Raw genomic sequence first — 20,893 nt, 5'->3', positions numbered from 1 at the left:
GTTTTATCCATAGGAGCAAAGATTGTCCAGAACTTCTTGGAAAATTTCCACCCCAGATATTTTATATATACCTATATATCTATAGATATATCTATATCTATAGATATATAGATATATATAGATATAGATACAGCAGATTTCTTTTTAATAGATAAATCTTAAGTATTATTTCAATAACTTGCTTTTACATAATCAGAAATCTAGATATAAGAAAAAATATTAAATGTGCAAAATGCTCTTTTTACACATACATTAAAAAATACAAAGGAAGATAGCTTTATACTTATATCAAAAGCCATTGGAGGGAAAAAGTCTTCAATGTCAGAAAATCTAGTCAGATTAGAGCTTTCACTTGAGGAATTGTAAACAAACGTTTTCAAATGCTGAGAGTTTTCTCAGTTCATTCCAACTAAGACACTCTCAAACACATCAAGTCCTGCTTTGAAGTAAACCTGAGCTGCATTAATGCTGTTCAATACTTCTGACAGGGCTTCTTGAAGGGTCTCATTTGATGCTAGTGACTTGCAGTGTTCCCAAGCCTCCAGGAGTATTGAAAACTGGCTTGTCTTCCCATCAAGGTGGTACAGGATATTTCTGAAAAGAAATACAGAATGAGTAAATGTTTTATGCACCATGCTATTTTCATATCAAACACTGTAAAAAATATTTCCAAGAAACTTATGTTTTTAATAAATTAAGAAATTATAAGAATACAATATTATCATTTTGGGACCTCTATTGAATTAATGGATCTAGACATTGATCATCAAAAGTTCCCTCTAGTGATGAGAGAGGATCAGACAGTAAGTACCTCCTGATGGAAGTACACAGTACTACCTATGAAATCAATTATTTTTGCTAAAAAATTGATCTAAATCTGATGAAGCTTCTAAATCTAATTGCTAATAAATATAAGGGACAGAAAAATATAAAAATGATACCACAGTCTGTCATCAGCAAAATACTGTGAAAATTCTGTAGGACAAATGACCCAGTTTATTCAATGAATAAATTGTAGTAAATAGGTGAAGGAGGAACCACTCGACCAGGGCTTTTCAACCTTGTTTTATTGACATTTGTCGGGTGGTGGGGTGGATAATTCTTTATTGTGGCAGCTTTCCTGTGCATTGTGGGATGTTTAGCAGTATCCCTGACCTCCACCCACTAGGTACTAGTAGCACCCCTCCTTTAGTTGTCTCAGTTAGTTTGGGCTGCTATAACAGAATTCCGTAGACTGGGCAGCTTAAACAATAATCCAATGGTTGGATTGTTGATGAGAGGCCTTTTCCTAGTTATATTCTCACATGGCCTTGTGCTTGAGCACAGAGAGATCCCGTATCTTCTTTTAATAAGGACATTAGTCCCGTCATGAGGGCCCCACCTGTATATGACCTAATCTAACCTGGATTACTTCCCAAAGGCCCATCTTCGAATACCATCACATTGAGGTTAGGATTTTAACACACATATTTTGGGAGAACCCAAACATTGAGTCCACAGCTGTTGTAAAAACTAAAAATGTCTCCAGACTGCCAGAACTGTCTCTTATAGGGCAAAATTGCCCCCAGTTAAGAACTGCTGCTTTAGACTAAAAGAAATGTCAACCCATCCAGTATAGACTTTACTAGGTCTTTATTCAAACAAACAATTTTTAAAAATGAGTAGTACAAAATTGAATACTAATTAAGGATTTGTTAATATTAAGAAATTGTTAATATTTTAGGTGTGATAATGGTATCATCAGTATATTTTCAAAGTGTCCTTATCTTCTAGAAATATACAGTAATATTTACAAATGAAAAGTTATTACGTCTGGGATTTGCTTCAAAATATTTGGAAGGAAAAAGGAGAGTGGAGCTATGGACATCACAGGTAGAACAAGATTGACCATTAGTTAATAATTGTTGAAATGGGGTAATGGATTCATTATACTATTCTCTCTCCCTTTGTATATGTTTGACATTTAGAATTCTCCTCAAGTATAGTGTGTGTAATAAGACGGTGACTTGAAATTTATCCAAATATCTGAGAAAGAGGAATTTGGCCGTGGGCAAGTCTAAAGAGCTTCCTTTTATTCACTGATAGATAGAAAGAATACATTTTGGTAGAAAACTGTGGATTATTGCATCATTTGACTTATTTCCAACCCAAACCACCTGAAATAGCTGAAATTTCATGGTCTAATAAGAGAGGCAGATATATAAATGATTAAAATAATTGTCTAATTGTCATATTAGAAATGTAAGGTCCAGTGATAACAGAAGAAGGATTGCTGCTGGAAAAATTTATCATGGAGAATATTACAATTTCATCTTGAAGGATGATGGGAATTACCAGTTACAAGGGTATAAGAAAGGAAACAAGCTAGAAAGTGGAGACAGCACACTATGCAGGAGGAATAGCATATGCAAAGGTATGGATTTATAAAACAGCTTGCTCTTCTTAGTGGATCAATGCCAGTGTTTCTGTATGGCCAGAGTGCAAGGCCACAGTGGGCAGCTGTAGGAGAAGAGCTGACAGAGCAAGCCATGGCCACGTCCTACCGGGCCTTCTGTACCAAGCTAAGGAGGTTACACTTTTTCTTATGGGCGGTAGGAAACCAATGAAAGTTTTTAAGCAAGAAAGAAAGATTATTAGATTTTATTTTGGAATAGTTACTTTGGTTGTAATATGAAGCCTAGAGAACGACTTAATCCAGATGAAAATTGACAAAGATGTCAGTTACACAATGATAGTTGTTTGCAAGGGCCACAGTGCAAGGTTTAGTTAATTTACACTTACCCTAGCACTGACCTCAGTTTTATATAGAGTTCTGGATCATTGTTTCCTAGCTTATCCAGGCTTCACTACTTCAGCCTCTCCTGAACTTCCCACTCTGTACTCTGATGGTGGTGAATGGACACTGAAATCTACCTAATAACCCATGACAGAACTCTGCAAGTCATTTCTTTCCCTTAAATATCCAACTGGTTTCTGAAGATACGCACTTGTCCATCTTTTCAGCATCTTTTCTCCTCTGTTGTGGGACCCTGATCCCTATATTTTCAAGGATATATTATAATATCATTGCTTTACATATCAACGTTGAGAAATATGTTCCTTCTTTATCAGGTCTAATTCAGTGTTGTGAATATAGGAGGTCTTCAATCATGGCGATTTGACTGACTTACATTTTTATCAGGCTTTGTTCAGTGATGGAAATTTCATAGACCCTCTAATGTCAGTGTAAACTACATCAATTCAGGTTATTTTGCCTTTTAAGCATTAACTCACTTCAAAACAATAGATTTTGTGTCTTTGGAGAAAAATTTCAGTTGATAATAGTACATGGTGGGTGGCAGTGGAGCAGAAGATGCTTGAACTCAGAGGTTATTTCAATAATTTTTTTTCCAAAACCTATTATTTGAAATGGGAACTATCCCTAATAATCCAATATCCTTAATCTTTGTACTTATGAATATACTTGGCATTTTATGAATTAGAGCAGTGCAAGAAGGGTATTCTTTATATTCCAAATATCCTTGAATTCAGGTATAAACGAAACTTTGTATTAAGAAACATATATCCCCTGGATATAGGAGGGAGAAAAACATCTTCCAAATGAAGAGGCAAGTGGGTCATGAGCAATGATCTGGCTATGAGCTGTACTCTGAGAAAAATGTGGATCTACTTTTACAAGGAGAATACTCCTTGAAATAGAGATTTCCCTTTTGATATTTCCACAGCCTTCGTAAAATTAAAGAGCTTTTCAGAAGTAGCCACTGTGCCATGTTAAAATAAGCAATTATCTATGTATATACATAGACATGTACATGTGTTTTATGTGTAAAAATTGTTATTATATCAAAATGACAAACAAAATAGAATTAGCAAAACACCTAATGAAAGTTTCCCTAAATATGTTTTATATTTATTATTAAATTGGGGAGGGGGTGGTAAAAGAAACCAGCTAATAGAGAGGAAGCTTGATATAGCCATGGAATTTTCCCAGGTGAAGATGAAACTGCCTCAGATGGTCACATGTATTCTCCTTCATGACAGAGCTGTACAAAAGTTACTTTTTCATGTTAACATAATCCTTAATTGCCATAAAAAAAGGAGTGGGTTTTTACTGTCAGGATACCTATCAAACATATTTAAATTCATGGTAAACCATTTAAATAGGTAGGTAGGTAGATAGATAAAAATTGGTTTAGTATTTTGAGGATAAAAATAGTTTAAAGTATATTTTAATTACTTAATCATTTAAAATAGTATTCCTTTTTTTTTTTTGTGGTACGCCGGCCTCTCACTGGTGTGGCCTCTCCCGTTGCAGAGCACAGGATCTGGATGCGCAGGCTCAGTGGCCATGGCTCACTGGCCTAGCTGCTCTGCGGCATGTGGGATCTTCCCGGACCGGGGCACGAACCCGTGTCCCCTGCATCGGCAGGCGGACTCTCAACCACTGCGCCACCAGGGAAGCCCAAAATAGTATTCCTTTGTAGGCAAGTTATACTGCTTTACCATTAAGAATAACCAAATTAGTATAATAAAAATATTTAATCATCTCTCATAATATTCATAGTTTTGAATTCTCTTCCTCTAATTCTCAGTTTCATTATAAATCATTTAATGGCAAATATATTTCCAGAATTTAAGAGTGCAAAAATATTTTCAAAAGCTGTATGAAACACTTCTGTTTCTTGAGGGCATACTGCTCAGCATGCTGACAAAGATATTATAATCATTTTTATCCAGAACTGCCCCTTCAATGTGTCGTACCAGTGCAATTAATACATTATGAGAAGTAAGTTTAATGATGTGGGGGGCTGGCACAGTGACCTTTTGACATATTCAAAACCTACTGGCATGAAATACATTCCTATATACACATTCTATGTTTATTAAATGTTAAATGTTATTAATATTCAATTTAATGATAAGATATTAATAAAACATGCTCATAAAGGTTACAGTATTAATCCCTCAATGACAGTTCATTTAAGCATGAGCACAATCTCTAATATATTTACATAAAACTTCAGCCATAACTAGTATAAAATATCTAGAAGAGAGATCATGTGGAAGCATAAAAATACATCCTAAAAATAATGTTTAGGTCTAATGCACAAGACATGCAATTACTGTGTTTTTTTTTTTTTTAACTCAAAAGCAATACATATATTTCTTAAAGACCAGCGCAATGGAGTCTGCAATGTGCCAACATTTGCTTTTTCTAACTAGTAAGCAACACAGCAATACTTTTATAATGACTGTAAACAAGCCATGTGCATAGAAATAGATTCTGTTTTGGTTTGTGAAATTCTACAAGAAGCTAAACACATTTTCCATATGCTACATGATTCAAGTAGTAGGCTGCGGCAAGCTATTATGTAAGACAAACACTCACATCCATTTCTACCCAAATTGGATACAAATCAGCTTAAAATTATAGATACTTAGATTCTGGCTGAAGATCAGTGACTAGGATTCTTTCATCACAGTTTAAGAGAGAACCTGCATTTGAGGTAGTTGCTGATACAACTTAAGTCAGTTGATCTTTATTATGGTAGAATTTTTTCACCTTGATAAATTGCTTTACCTTAAAAACAAATGGAGGATAACAAAAATATCTTCTTTAAATTTTCATGAGAAGGATAATTTCTCCTGCCCATTTTCAGAAGTAGCTCATCTTTTACTATTTCTCCTTTGTGTACTAAAAACCATTTAGCTTGCTGCATACAAAAACTAAATTTCTGTATTTGGAGACCTCTCCCAAAAGGGTATCATCGTATTATTTTATATTTGCTATTTGAATGGAAGACAAAACCCATAAAACTCAGCCATGTTGTTACATTCTGTCACATATGTTTCCATATACTTCTTAGTTCTGAAAACTTTCTTATGCATTCAGTCATTAACCCTAAGTACCCCAGGATCATCCCTGGGGAGCAAAACTGTAAATAGTAGAAATGTCAGCTCTTTGCTTTGGGAACTAAAAGAAGATTCATTCGCCCATGGCTCTCAGCCATGGGTATCAGAGGGTCAAAAGGGTCCCCAGGTACCTTACTCAAAGAAGGTGTACATTTGGTTGTACCAGTCAAACACTAATTTTATCTAATTTAAGAAAAAACATTCATTTATTGAAAGTGTGTATATATGTAAATATATGACTACGTGTACATGTAATAGTTTACAGAAGTGATGAAAAACATCGAGAAGAAGGCAGTAACCAAGGGAAGCTGAGTATCTTAGAGTACTGCCAAGATTCTGCTTAGCAACATGTTTAGGACATTGATGTTTCAGACACTCCCACTGCCACCACTTCATTGAGAATACTTCTCCACCACAGCAGCATTGCTGTCTCTTAACACTTGCTCTGTCATTGCCAGAATGTTAATCCGCAACTAGCATGAATAATCTTGAACTGCCCCTACATCTTTACCTCACTTCTCTCAGATATAAAGTCCTAGGAGAGCTCATCCAATTGACTGAACTTAGGTCATGTGCCTGTACCCCAGGAACAAAATACCTAGATCCATTCACCTTCTGTGGGGGAGATAAGCCCTGCTTTCCACCAAGCTCACAGGGAATTACCCTCACATAGGAAAGAAATTTTGATACCAGGAAGATTTTTTTTTTTAATTAAAAAAAGTTAAAACTGCAACTCAATAAATATCTACTACACTGGTGACGGGAAGGAAGAGTGTATTTCAACAGGGTTCTCTTGGAATTACCCTGGAAATTGCTGTTCTACAGTATGGCAGTTTTTCCCCTTATGTTAAATGTTAGCAACTACTCTATAATATGGCAGCAGTGTTTATCAAACTGAATGTGTATAAGAATAAGCTGAGACATTTAAAAAAATTCTCAAGGGATTCAGATGCAACAGGTCTGGGATACCCTATAGGAGTATATGTTTTTTTCCCTGCTGCATTACTTAAACCTACTGGGTGACACCCATGCATACTCAGCAGTTCCCTCTGGTGAGTTTTACATTTACCAAGAGGTCTTGGTTTGGTCCCAAATTAGCTTCTTCCAACCACATGTTATTATATACAAACTTACATGAGTTAAATGACATATTAAGTGTGAAAGAAAGTTACTCCTGTGAAAACGAACCTGAACGCTTCGGAAAGACTCACAGAGATGAATTGACAAAATGAGAGTGTTGTTGAATTATATGTGGAGAGATAACTGAAAAGATTATTAGCAAGGGGAGGGGAGGACTACAGTGACAATGGAGAAAGAATCTGCATTCAGATTGTTTTGCAAATACCTATTTATTGCTCCAAAATAAGGAAACTGAAATTGGAAATCTCAGATGATGCAGCATTGGTGTGGCTTAAATAGGAAAGTAAATCCGGAATTGCAATTCCCAGAACAGAACTCAAAGAAAAGTCCTTGGTCCTATATCAAAAGATTGGTGATGAATGTTTTGGTTAAAAATAGACCGCTTTTTCTATCATTTGACCATTTACTGGTTCTGATTGTGTCAGATTAAGGGATGTTTACCCTTTGGGCATTAGTCAAACCTTTACTCTTAAGAACTAGAAGGGCAAATGGGTATCATCTTGAGTCCCACCTCTCATGGACTGCTTATTGTGGCTTGAAGTACTAGGTTGACAATGGATTGGGCTGTTTCAGAGCCCAGAATAAAAGAGGTCTGTCATGACTTAGATTCCTACTTGTAGACCCTGCTTTACTTAAGATTATTTAGCCCATTCGCTTGATAATAATGTATAGGTTTCTTGAATTAATCAATGGAAGTATAAACCAAGTTATCAAAACAAAGGGAGAAAGTCATAATTATTTAGTTTTGCTAATTAGAGTATAGTCAACCCCAGTAATCCCTTCTAAATTGTATATTATAAATTCTCTAGTTTTCCTTTTTATGGATCTGAATTAACAGAATAGCTACTAAGTTTTCTCTTCACTTGATGCTCTAGACCGTGTCATCTCTGTTTGTTTAAGCAATGGCCCAATCTGTTATTAATCAATTAAATTACACTAAAAAAATTGAGAATTTATGGGCATTTTTCGCAAATAACTCTGTTTCTGGATATTTAATTAGTTCTTTTGCAAGATATAAGTTCACCATCTGAAATACAAACTAGTTTTTAAAGTACTTTATTCAGTGAGTAGAGTTATATTAATCTATAGCCACCTTTCTTGAAGCCTAATATTTAATATATGCAAAAAATACATGCAGTTCTTAACTGAACCCTTAGGGAAACTATGGCCTTAAATATAGAAGAAAAAAAGTAATTGGTTCTTTGCACTGGACATCTGGATATGAGTCATCTTGAAATTTTGTTCTATACTTAATGAATGTTCTGGCAGACACATTAATCCAATATTCTAAAAACAACATCACTAAGTGAATCTGAGCCATACAAAAGCAAGAACTCCAGTAATAGATATGTCTAAATTATGTAAATGTCAGGTAGTCTGTGAGATGACTGTTTAATTTCATAAAGTGCATTAACATAATTAAATAACATTACAGATTTTAAAGAATTTTGATACTTTTAATACTTAGATAAGGCAGATCCAAAATGGTCTACATTTGGATAAAAATAGAAGAAAGAACATAGTAACTACTGTACTAATCTCATCATACCTATGAAAATCTGAGAAGACTTTTAAAGTAAAAGTTGATAGAAATCAAGGAAAAATAATTACCTTGAGAGCTCATTCATGAAGTATTTATTAAGCACCAAGTACAATATGGAATACAAAGGAATTACAAGAGTGGTCTCAGTTCCAAAGGGATTTTTGAATTTTGAGTTAAGTAGGAAAGAGGAGAGTTTCAGGGCTATTGTCTTTTGCATATGTGGCTAACATAGTAAAACAAACCCTGAAGTTCAAAGAATCTACCAATTTTCTTGCTCAAGACCTCAAAGGCCTCAAAATGAAAAAATTTTAATAGTTTTGTATATTTTATCTTCCTTTTCTCAGAGATAATCTAGAAATGTTGGACATTAATTGTCTGAAATATAAAGATACTAAAAAAGTGATAGACTTATAAAGTAGGACATCAGAGCCTACTCTGTAATTTTATACTTTCTTATTTTCCACAATTAATTACATTTGATAATTCTTCATCTACAATATAGACTTTTCCCATTATTTTAGGTACACTCATAAGAATCCAATTAAAACCAAATGGAAATAGTTTGTATATATATAAAGTTTCTACCAACTTCAGAAATAACTGAATGTAGGAATATATAAATTTCAAACAAGCATATTCAATTTTATTTAGGCTTTCAGTTTTATCTGAATTTTCAGATAATTCATCCCTTAAAAATCAGTGTTCGGAACTTCCCTGGTGGTCCAGTGGGTAAGACTCCACGCTCCCAATGCAGGGGGCCTGGGTTTGATCCCTGGTCGGGGAACTAGATCCCGCATGCATGCCACAACTAAGGAGTCCTCATGCCGCAACTAAAAGATCCTGTGTGCTGCAACTGAGACCTGGCACAGTCTAAATAAATAAATTAAATATTTTTTAAGAAATCAGTGTTCAATGAAAATTTTAAATTACTTATTTCAAAGTGAGAAGAAAATTATTTATCAGAACAAAGTGTACTGGATACTTGCAGTCAGTAATTAGCTTCAACACTAATCTCTCATGCACCTATAAAAAATAATGAAACTATTGAACAGTTTAATCCAAAGGCAAGGAAAACACGTAACAAGGAAAGAGCAAAAATTAATGATATTTTAATCCTTAAAGTAAATCAAATAATTGTGATACAGACACACTCACCACAGAACATTTTAAATGATGTGTATCTTAATCTCGTAAAATTTTGATGTTATATTTAAAAAATATATATTTAATTGAACCTCTCTACCTACCCCAATACAGCCAGTAAACTTTGCTTTTCCTTTTCAATGGAATTTAAAAATTGTTATTCACTTTCTAAATGAGGATGAGTTACAGTGATAATTATTATTATTATTGCTACTAGTGAGCAGCTGTGAATAAGTGAAGACTGAAGATAAACCACACCAGCTTTGCCCTCCTGTAGTTTTATTAACACACAAAGCGTCAACTCAGAGAAAAACTTATGTCTGACAATATTATGAAAACATTTCTGTTTCATTCTTGCTATTTGAGTATTTATCACTTGTCTATACATTTCTGAGATACATGTATGTATGTATGTATGTTTTAATACATGAAGAGATATATGTGTATTTTCATAAATGTGTGTGGATAGATAGATATGTAATCTGTCCCACACTGGACCAGGAAGAAAAAAGTCTAAACTTTATGTCTTCTTCCCAAATCATATAACTGAATAGTAAGCTGCTTGTTATACTATAAAATATTACACTTACTAGTAATATAAATCAATAAGGATAAAAGACAGTGCAAACGAGACAAATATATTGTGTTCTAAGAGAGAAAGGGCTAATTATGTTGTTTTATAGGCACCAAAGTAATTAAGTGAAGATAGAAAGCCCTGTGTTTCTTACAGGCTGTAGAACATTTCCATAGCTGTCTGTCTTGGTATCTATCCTCAAATCACCACACTCTTTTTCCCAATTCAAGAATAATCACCAAATTTTCACCCTTATTATATCTGTTTTATCAAAATAGGACTTTCTTTACAGAAATTCTGATTATATAAGTAATCATCCTACTTGATTGTGTAGTGTGCTGCGAAAGACCCACTGTGATCTTTGCCTTACTGAGGGAGGAAGGATAATTTAAAGAAGGGAAATGTTTGAAAAGAAAACATGAGTTACATCTAAAAAGTAATTACAACAACAAAGAGAAATGGAAAAATATGAAAGAAATACTAAATGGTCAGTATTAAAATCATGTCTGAGTCTAAAATCCATGCTCTTTCCCAGGACACTAAGCTTCTTGACCTATCACCACCACTTCATAGCTCTATGATATACAGCACATTGAAGTTATTTAAACTCTCTGAAATTCTTCTTCTGCACTGGTAAAATGGGAAGTATTATTTACAGTCTAGAGTTTTTGCAATAATTAGCTAAAACATGTAAAGTGCTTAGCTCATGCCTGGCATACACAGTAAGTACCTCATAAATGGTATCTACTGTTATCATTTGACATTTCTGGATTTTCCTTCCTTGGACACGTATTACTCCCTCCCCTTAATTCTCAACTAACTCTGTCCTTAGTATCACAGAGCTGTGCGATCATCAGATGATATCTCCTGGCCCAGTAAATAGTTCATCCAAAAGGAACTTTCAGGGAGCAAGGGAAAGACCACTTCTAAGGGTTTGCCAAGAATATATCAACTCCTGCAAGAATCTGTGCCAATAAAACTATCTGCCTTTTAATTATAAAAAATGCCACCCCTTCACTTTGCTGTATACATATAACATATATGTATATGAATGACTATTTTAAAAGGTGTACACAGGTCAGAATAATTAGACGGCTGATAGGGATAATATTACATGGACACACACATATGTGAAGATGTTTTAGTAAACTTTATTTTAGGCTATTAGAAAAAATGTAACTTGGTCCATTGGTAGACAAAAAAAGCAGATTCTTTTTACTTGTAATGTTTAAAGGATCATGGTAAATTAATGAGTAAAAGTTCTATATTTTCTGACTTGGTATATGGGAGGAAATCCAGCTACTGACTCTGGGAGTTACTAATGAGAGCACAGGTTTCTTATGGTCTAGAGAAACAAGAACACACATTTGATGAATTTCAGAAAGAAGCCCACTCCTCATGTTTTGTCAGCAACCCAAAGCAAACTTTGTTGATTAAGCAACCATAGCATGGTTTCATCGTGGCACTGATCACACACCATTGCTACTCTTAGATGGACGCTTGTCTCAGGCAGAACTCCTCAAGAACAGTTTCATGTTCACTGTGGATTTCACCAGGTTTCTAACAAGTTGATATGGAATAGATTTGATGGCATAAATTAATAATGGTGAAAATAATTGTTAATATTTGTAGCGAATTTAATATGTTGTATGAAATATGCCACCCAAACATGCCACTTTAGCATAAGAAGTCTTTTGATCTGAAGACAATTGAGAAAGTGTAGACAGAAGAGCTCTCTATACTCCCCTAACTCTTAATCACTGGAAATGCATCTACACGCTCATCAGCCCAGAGATACCACCAAGAGGAATCTATATAACAAATCTTACTAAAATAACCCTCAACGTCTTTTAGTTTCCACCACATATTTCCCTTCCCACAGTTTGCTGCCCTTGAAAGCCTAAAACAATTTTGGGGAGGCTTGTCACTTCTCTATTAATTCATTGCTCTTTTTAAAAAAAATAATTTCCAATTAATTGAGGTATAGTTGATTTACAATGTTGTTTATTTTTTCTGTACAGCAAAGTGACTCAGTTTTACGTGTGTGTGTGTGTGTGTGTGTGTGTGTGTGTGTATATATATATACATACATACATACAAATAAATATATATACATGTATATATATACACACACATTATTTTTTCATATCCTTTGCCATTATGGTTTATCACAGGGTATTGAATATAGTTCCCCGTGCTATATAGTAGGACCTTGTTGTTTAGCAATCCTATTTATAATAGTTTGCCTCTGCTAATCACAGTCCTCCCTGCCCCAGCATCCCACCACCATAAGTCTGTTCTCTGTGAGTCTGTTCCTGTTTTGTAGATAGGTTCATTTGTGCCATATTTCAGATTTCACAAAAAGTGATATCATATGATATTTGTCTTTTCCTTTCTGACTTACTTCACTTAGTATGATAATCTCTAGTTGCATCCATGTTGTTGCAAATAGCATTATTTCATTCTTTTTTGTGGCTGAGAAGTATTCTCTTGTATATATGTACCACACCTGCTTTATCTATTCATCTGTCAATGTATATTTAGGTTGTTTCTATGTCTTGACTATTGTGAATAGTGCTGATATGAACATAGGGGTGCAAGTATCTTTTCAAATTATAGGTTTGCCTAGGAATATGCCTATATGAGTGATTTCTGGATCATATGGCAACTCTGTTTTTTGAGGAACCTCCATACTGGCTGTACCAGTTTACATTCCCAACAACTGCATAAGAGGATTCCCTTTGCTGCACACCCTCTCCAGCATCTGTTATTTGTAGAATTTTTAATAATGGCCTTTCTGACCAGTGTGAGGTGGTACCTCATTGTAGTTTTGATTTTCATTTCTCTAGTAATTAGAGATGTTGAGCATCTTTTCATGTGCCTATTGGACATATGTATATCTTCTTGGGAGAAATGTCTATTTAGGTCTCCTGATCACTTTTTGATTGGGTTTGTTTTTTGTTGCTGAACTGCATGAGCTGCTTTTGTATTTTGGAAATTAAACTCTTGTTGGTCGCATCATTTGCAAATATTTTCTCCCAGTCTGTAGATTTTCTTTTCATTTTATTTATGTTTTCTTTTGCTGTGCAAAAGCCTGTAAGTTTGATTAGGTCCCATTTGTTTATTTCTGTTTTTATTTCTATTGCCTTGGGAGACTGACCTAAGAAAACAGTGGTATGTAAGAGAATGTTTTGCCTATGTTCTCTTCTAGGAGTTTTTTGCTGTCTTGTCTTATATTTTAGTCTTTAAGTTATTTTCAGTTTATTTTTGTGAATGGTGTGAGGGTGTGTTCTAACTTCATTGATTTATATACGGCTGTCCAACTTCCCAAACACTTGCTGAGGAGACTGTCTTTTCCCCATTGTATATTCTTGCCTCCTTTGTTGAAGATTAATTGTCCATAGGTGTGTGGGTTTATTTCTGGACTCTCTATTCTGTTCCATTGATCTGTATGTCTGTTTTTGTGCCAGTACCATGCTGTTTTGATCACTGTACCCTTGTAGTATTGTCTGAAGTCTGAGATGGTTATGCCTCCTGCTTTTTTCTTTTTCCTCAGGATTGCTTTGGCAATTCTGGCTCTTTTATGGTTCCATATGATTTTTGGTATAATTCTATTTCTGTGAAAAATGCCTTGGGTAATTTACTAGGGATTGCATTAAATCTGTTGATTGCTTTGAGTAGTATGGTCATTTTTAAAATATTAATTCTTCCAGTACAACAGCATGGGATATACTTCCATTTCTTTGAATCGTCTTTAATTTCCTTTACTAATGTTTTGTAGTTCTCAGCATATAAGTCTTTCACCTCCTTGGTAAGGTTTTTTCCTAAGTATTTTATTTTGGGGGTTGCTATTTTAAAAGGGATTGTGTGTTTACATTCCCTTTCTGATATTTCATTGTTAGTGTAAAGAAATGCAACTGATTTCTTATGTTAATCTTGTATCCTGCTACCTTGCTGAATTCGTTGATCAGTTCTAGTTGTTTTTGGTTGGAGTCTTTAGGGTTTTCTATATGTATTATCATGTCATCTGTGGACAATGACAATTTTACCTCTTCCCTACCAATTTGAATAACTTTTATTTCTTTTTCTTGTTTGATTGCTGTGGCTAGGACTTCCTTCCAATACTATGTTGACGAGAAGGGGTGAGAGTGTGTGCATCCTTGTCTTGTTCTAGATTTTAGCAGGAAGGCTTTCAGCTTTTCACCATTGAGCATTATATTGGATATGGATTTGTCATAAATAGCTTTTATGTTGAGATATGTTCCCTCTATACACACTTTCTTAAGGGTTTTTATAATGAATGGATGTTGAATTTTATCAAATGATTTTTCTGCATGTATTGAGATGAACATATGGTTTTTGTCTTTTCTTATGTTGATGTGGTGTATCACATTGATTGATTTGCATATATTGAACCATCCTTGTGACCATGGGATGAATCCCACTTGGTCATGGTGTATGACCTTTTTTATGTGTTGTTTGATTTGATTTGCTAATATTTTGTTGAGTATTTTTACATCTATATTCATCAAAGATATTGAACTATAATTTTCTTTTTTGGTAGTGTCTTTGTCTGGTTTTAATATCAGGGTGATGGTGTCTTTGTAGAATGTCTTTGGGAGTGTTCCTTCATCTTCAGTCTTTTGGAAGAGTTTGACAAAGATCAATATAAGTTCTTCTTTGTATGTTTGGTAGAATTCCCCATGAAGCCATCTGGTCCTGGACTTTGGTTTGTAGGAATTTATTTTTATTACAGATTCTATTTCATTTCTGGTGATTGGTCTGTTCAAGTTATCTCTTTCTTCTTAATTCAGTTTTGGTGAGCTGTATGTTTCTAGAAAGTTGTCTATTTCTTTGAGATTGTCAAATTTGTTGGCATATACTTTTTCATAGTATTTTTTTTTTCAGCAGTATCTGTTGTGATTTCTCCTCTTTCACTTCTTATTTTGTTCTTTTGGGTCCTCTATCTTTTCTTCTTGGTGAGCCTGGACAGAGATTTGTCAATTTTGTTTACCCTTTCAAAGAACCAGGTCTTGTTTTTATTGATTTTTTTCTATTTTTTAAACTCTATTTTATTTTTTTCCTCTCTGATCTATATTATCTCCTTCCTTCTGCTATTTTATTCTTCTTTTTCTAATTTTGTTTGCTCTTGGTTTTCTAATTTTTTTTTAATTTATTGGTTGTACCGGGTCTTAGTTGCGGCAGACAGGCTCCTTAGTTGCGGTTCCCTGGCTCCTTAGTTGAGGCACTTGGGCTCCTTAGTTGTGGCATATGAACTCTTACTTGCAGCATGCATGTGGGATCCAATTCCCTGAACAGGGATCGAACCCTGGCCCCTTGCATTGGGATTGCAGAGTCTTATCCACTGTGCCTGGTGTTCTAATTCTTTCAGGTGGTGGGTTAGGTTGTTTATTTGAGATTTTTTCTTGTTTCTTAAAGAAGGCCTGTATCACTATGAACTTCCCTCTAAGGACTGCTTTTGCTGAATCCCATAGATTTCATATGGTTGTGTTTTCATTGTCATTTGCCTCAAGGTATTTTTTAATTTCTTCTTTGATTTCATTCTTGACCAACCAGTTGGTTTTTTACTAGCATGTTGTTAAGTCTCCATGTAATTGTTTCTTTCTCATTTCTTTTTCTGTGGTTGATTTCTAATTTCATGTCATTGTGCTCAGAAAAGATGCTTGAAATAATTTCTATACTCTTAAATTTGTTGAGGCTTATTTTGTGCCCTAGTATGTGGCCAATCCTAGACAATGTTCCATGTGCACTTGGAAAGAATGTGTATTCTGCTTTTTTTCGATGTAATGTCCTGAAGATATCAATTAAATGTAGCTGTTCTATTGTATCATTTAGGGTCTCTGTTGCCTTATTGATTTTCTGCTTTGAAGATCTGTCCATTGATATGAGTGGAGTGTTAAAGTCTCCTCCTATTATATTATTGTATACCTGTCAGTTTCTCCCTTTATGGCTGTTACTATTTGTTTTATGTATTTGGGTGCTCTTATGTTGGGTGCATATACATTGATGGGTGTAATATCCTCTCCTTGTATTGATCCTTTTATCATTATATAGTGTCCTTTTTTTTTTTTTCCGTTTTTGTGGTACGCGGGCCTCCCACTGTTGTGGCCTCTCTCATTGCAGAGCACAGGATCTGGACGTGCAGGCTCACTGGCCATGGCTCACGGGCCCAGCCGCTCCGCAGCATGTGGGATCCTTCCGGAACGGAGCACAAACCCGTGTCCCCTGCATCGGCAGGCGGACTCTCAACCACTGCGCCACCAGGGGAGCCCTATATATAGTGTCCTTTTTTATCTTTCTTTGTAGATTTTGTTTTAAAATCTATTTTGTCTGACATGAGTATTGTGACTCCCACTTTCCTGTCATTTCTGTTTGCATGAAATATCTTTTTCCATCCCCTCACTTTTAATCTATGTGTGTTCTTTGCCCTAAAATGGGTCTCTTGTAGGCAGCATACTGTAGGCTCTTATATTTTAATCCAGTCTGCCACTCTGTGTCTTTTGACTGGAGCATTTAGTTAACTGACATTTAAGGTAATTATTGGTAGTTAGTATTTATTGCCATTTTAAACCTTGTTTTCCCATTGATTTTATATTTCTTCTTTGTCCCCCTTTTTTTTCCCCACGTCTTTATTGGAGTATAAATGCTTTACAATGTTGTGTTTCTGCTGTACAACAAAGTGAATCAGCTATATGTATACATATATCCCCATAGCCCCTCCTCCCTCTTAAGCCTCCCTCCCACTTTCCCTATCCTATCCCTCTAGGTCGTCACAAAGCACCGAACTGATCTCCCTGTGCTATGCAGCAGCTTCCCACTAGCCATCCATTTTACATTTGGTAGTGTATATATGTCAATGCTACTCTCTCACTTCATCCCAGCTTCCCCTTACCCAACTGTGCCCTTTCTTTTTGTTTTTCCTTTTGTGGTTTGATGATTTTGTTTCATAGTATACTATGTTCTCTTCTTTTTGGTTTTTGTGAATCTATTGTATGTTTTTGATTTGTGGTTGCCCTGTTTTTCAAATATGTTAACACCTTCCTATATTTACTTGCCTTAGAATGGTAGTCATATAAGCTCAAACACATTCTAGAAAAAAAAAATCTACATATTCTTACTCTCCTCGCCAACACTTTATGATTTTCATGTCCTCTTTTGCATCTTCATGTTCATCCTTTTGCTGTTCACTGAGGTTATTATCACTTTCACAGAATTTTTTTTTTTAGCCTGTGTACTGGCTTATTTAAGTGATTTGTTTTCCAATATTAATGTTCTCTTCCTATGGATTCTTCTTTTCTATTTAGAGAAGAACTTTCAATATTTCCTTTAGGATAGGTTTAGTATTGCTGTATTCTTTCAATTTTTGTTGTCTGAGAAATTCTTTCTCTCTTCCTCTATTCTAAATGATAATCTTGCTGGGTAGAGAATCCTAGCTTGCAGATTTTTCCATTTCAGGACTTTGAATATACCTTACCACTTCCTTCTGGCCTGCAACATTTCTGTAGAAAAATCAGTTGACAGCCTTATGGGGGTTCCCTTGTAGTTAATTCTTTGTTATTCTCGTGATGCCTTTAGAATCCTCTCTTAACTTTTGTTATTTTTATTATGTCTTGGTGTAGGTCTGTTTTGGTTTATCTTGTTTGGGACTCTCTGTGCTTCCTGTATCTGGATGTCTGTTTCCTTCTTTAGGTTTGGGAAGTTTTCAGCCATAATTTCTTCAAATACATTTTCAATCCCCTTTTCTCTTTCTTTTCCTTCTGGGATCCCTATTATGTGTAGATTGGCATACTTGATATTATCCCATAGGTGTCTTATATTGCTTTTAATTTATTTTTTTTTCCTTTGGGTTTCTGTCTGCTATTCTAAATGGGTGATTTCCATTATTCTGTTTTCTAGATCACTTATTCATTCTTCTGAATTATTCATTCTGCTATTCATAGCCTTTGGTTAGCTTTTGTCTCTTCAAATGAATTTTCTAGTTTTTCTTGGCTCCCCCTTGTAGTTTCTAGTTCCTTTTTACAGTAATCTGTATTTCTGTTGATAGCCTTTCTTAATTCCTTCAGTGTTTTCATTATCTCCATTTTGAACTCAGTGTCTATTAGATTGAAGAGTTCTGTTTCATTTGTTTGTTCTTTCAGGGGAATTCTCTCAATCTTTTTTTTTTTTTTTTCTCCACATACTTTTTTTTAAATGCTTTAATTTTATTTGAGTATAGTTGATTTACAACGTTGTAAATCAACTCTACAACGTTGTAGAGCAAAGTGATTCCGTTATACATATATATATATATATATATTTATTACTTTTTAGATTCTTTTCTCATAATTGGGAGTGGTTCCTGTGCTTCTTCATTTTACTTATATTTCTCTTGCTCTATGAGTTTAGGAGAAACGGTTATCTACTGTGATCTTGGAAGGCTATTTTTATGTGGGAATGTCCCTGTGTAACCAGTGTGGGTTTAATATTTTTTGGTGTGAGCATTGTTTTGAGTATGGATGTTTTCTACCTCTTTCCTCAGTGTATGCTGGCTGTTATACCCTTGATAGGAGGTGTGACTGATGTTGTGGTGACCAGGGCATGCGCTGGATATTGAGTGTGGCCTCCTCTTTGCTCTGTGGTTGTCACTGCACTTTCACGGGTAGGGTCATCTCCCTATTTGGAGTAGAAGCCCCCAGATCCATTTGTGAGCTGTGTTTCTGATCTGTGGTGTGAGGTACACAGGATTGGAGCACTCCCACTAGGAGAGAAGCCACTGAGTGTTCCTCTGCTGGCTATGGTCAGCTGTGAGTGTGCTCTGTTGTGTCACCATTCACCCATTGTGCAGGCTCACAGAGTACACTGTTGTTGTCACTGCTCTCAGACCACCTCAGCCGAGAATATGCTGGCAATATGCTGGATAGGCTGGTAATCGGCCCTGGTGCCTCTTAGGCTTTGTTTTCACAAGGCCACCGGTGCAGATACACTGAAGTCAGGTCCCAGAACTGCAGTAGTTGCACACCTAGACCCACTGTGAGAGATATGGAGGCAGCTCAGACCCTAGCCCAGCCCAGCCTTTGTGTGTACGTGCCCACAAAGCCCATAGCTTCTAAGGCCAGACCTGTCCCAGCCATGGGAGCATCTGTTGTCCATTTGGATGTTCTGCAGGTGCTGAATTTACAAAGCTGGAAGAGGAGGTGTAAATCTGTGGCTCACGCAGCTGCAGGGAGAGATTTCAGCCCTGCTTCCTAAGTTACATGGCCCCTGGGGCTCAGCTGTTATTTCAGCCCCACCACTGCATGGAGGCAAGCCACTGGCTTGTATTCCTGGGGCCACTGAGGCCATGGCCAGGGAGTGTGAGCCTGCCCAGATGGGAGCCTCCCCTGGAGCCCATGGAGGCAGGGTTCAGCAAGTGGGGAAAGAGGCTTCAGTGGCAGCCCTACCCCTCTCTTTGCACACCACTTAACAATGGCACTTCTGTGGCAGCTCAGGCTTCTTCCACGTACACACCCTAGAGCAGTGCCCCCCAATCCAGCCCCTTCTGGCTGTCTCTGCACAAGCAACACAAGTTCTCTCCCTGGGTCTGTCCTCTAAACCCCGTGTTTCAGCACCCAGACCCTGCCCATACAACTAGACACGCATCACAGGCTGGGACACACAGGGCGGTGGCATGGACCGCCTCTGTCCTGACTGCCACAAACCAGTTGTTGTACTCTCCTCTGAGCCTGTGAAGCTTCTTTTCTGTCCTGGCTGATTTCCCCAGTGAGCGTACTTCCCTAGGTACAGGAGCCTCTCCTCTCCTTCAGCCCCCTCCCAGGGGTACAGAACCTGTCCTGCTTCCTCTTTGTTTTTATTTTTTTCCTTTTGTCCTACCCAATTACGTGGAGACCTTTCTTGTCCTTTCAGGTTTCTGAGATCTTCTGGTAATGTTCAGTAGCTGTCCGTGAGAACTGTTCCATTTGTAGGTGTATTATTGATGTATTTGTGGTAGGAAGTGAGTTCTATGTCCTACTACTCTGCCATCTTGATTCCAGTCCACCCATTGCTCTTTTTTAAGATGCTATAAAAGCCACCACTTTGAGTTACTCATCATTGAGTTTCTCTTCTGTGGATGTGTGCTTCATGTGTTAACCTGCCTTTGTCAGTCTAATTTGCAGGGCCTCAGTTAGTGAACCTAGGGAGGTAGAGGAGAAAGTTGTTTTTTCCTCCCCCACAGTATGCTTAGCAATATTCTAAGCAGTTTTTATATTCTAGCTCATTTAGTCTTTAAAACAACTTAGTGCAATATGTACCATTAGTATACCCATTTTATAGAGAAAGAAAAGGGCACAGAGAGATTAGCTTGTCCAATGTAACATAGCCCTTAAGTAGTAGAGGCAAGATTTAGAAAAGCACATGTTGAAAGGGATTTAATTTGAATATCTGCCTCTGTTTTGGGACTTATATTAAAACCATATTTCAACAAGTACTAAACTTGAAACTCATGGCTGACAGAGAAAAAAGTTCCAAAGAAATAACAAAATGGACTCTTTCCAAACTGCCAGAGTATAGCAAACCTCAGACTTCACAGCATCATCAATAGG

The 20,893-nt window shown here is 36.1% G+C and overlaps 1 protein-coding gene across 1 annotated transcript in view; it reads right to left on the bottom strand.

Moving 5' to 3' along the window:
* Positions 1–276: 276 nt before the first annotated feature.
* The window catches only part of NAALADL2 (N-acetylated alpha-linked acidic dipeptidase like 2), a 1,193,283-nt gene continuing 1,172,666 nt past the window's right edge, over positions 277–20,893 (bottom strand). Inside the window, exon 14 of the mRNA XM_032631174.1 lies at positions 277–594. Within this exon, the coding sequence (XP_032487065.1) occupies positions 396–594 (199 nt within the window). The 3' untranslated portion in view covers positions 277–395. The remainder of the gene's footprint in view (positions 595–20,893) is intronic.

Source organism: Phocoena sinus, chromosome 4 (assembly GCF_008692025.1).
Source record: "Phocoena sinus isolate mPhoSin1 chromosome 4, mPhoSin1.pri, whole genome shotgun sequence".
Taxonomy (NCBI): Eukaryota; Metazoa; Chordata; class Mammalia; order Artiodactyla; family Phocoenidae; genus Phocoena; species Phocoena sinus.
Note: the sequence above shows the minus strand (reverse complement) of the source record. Positions and strands in the feature narration are given on the sequence as shown.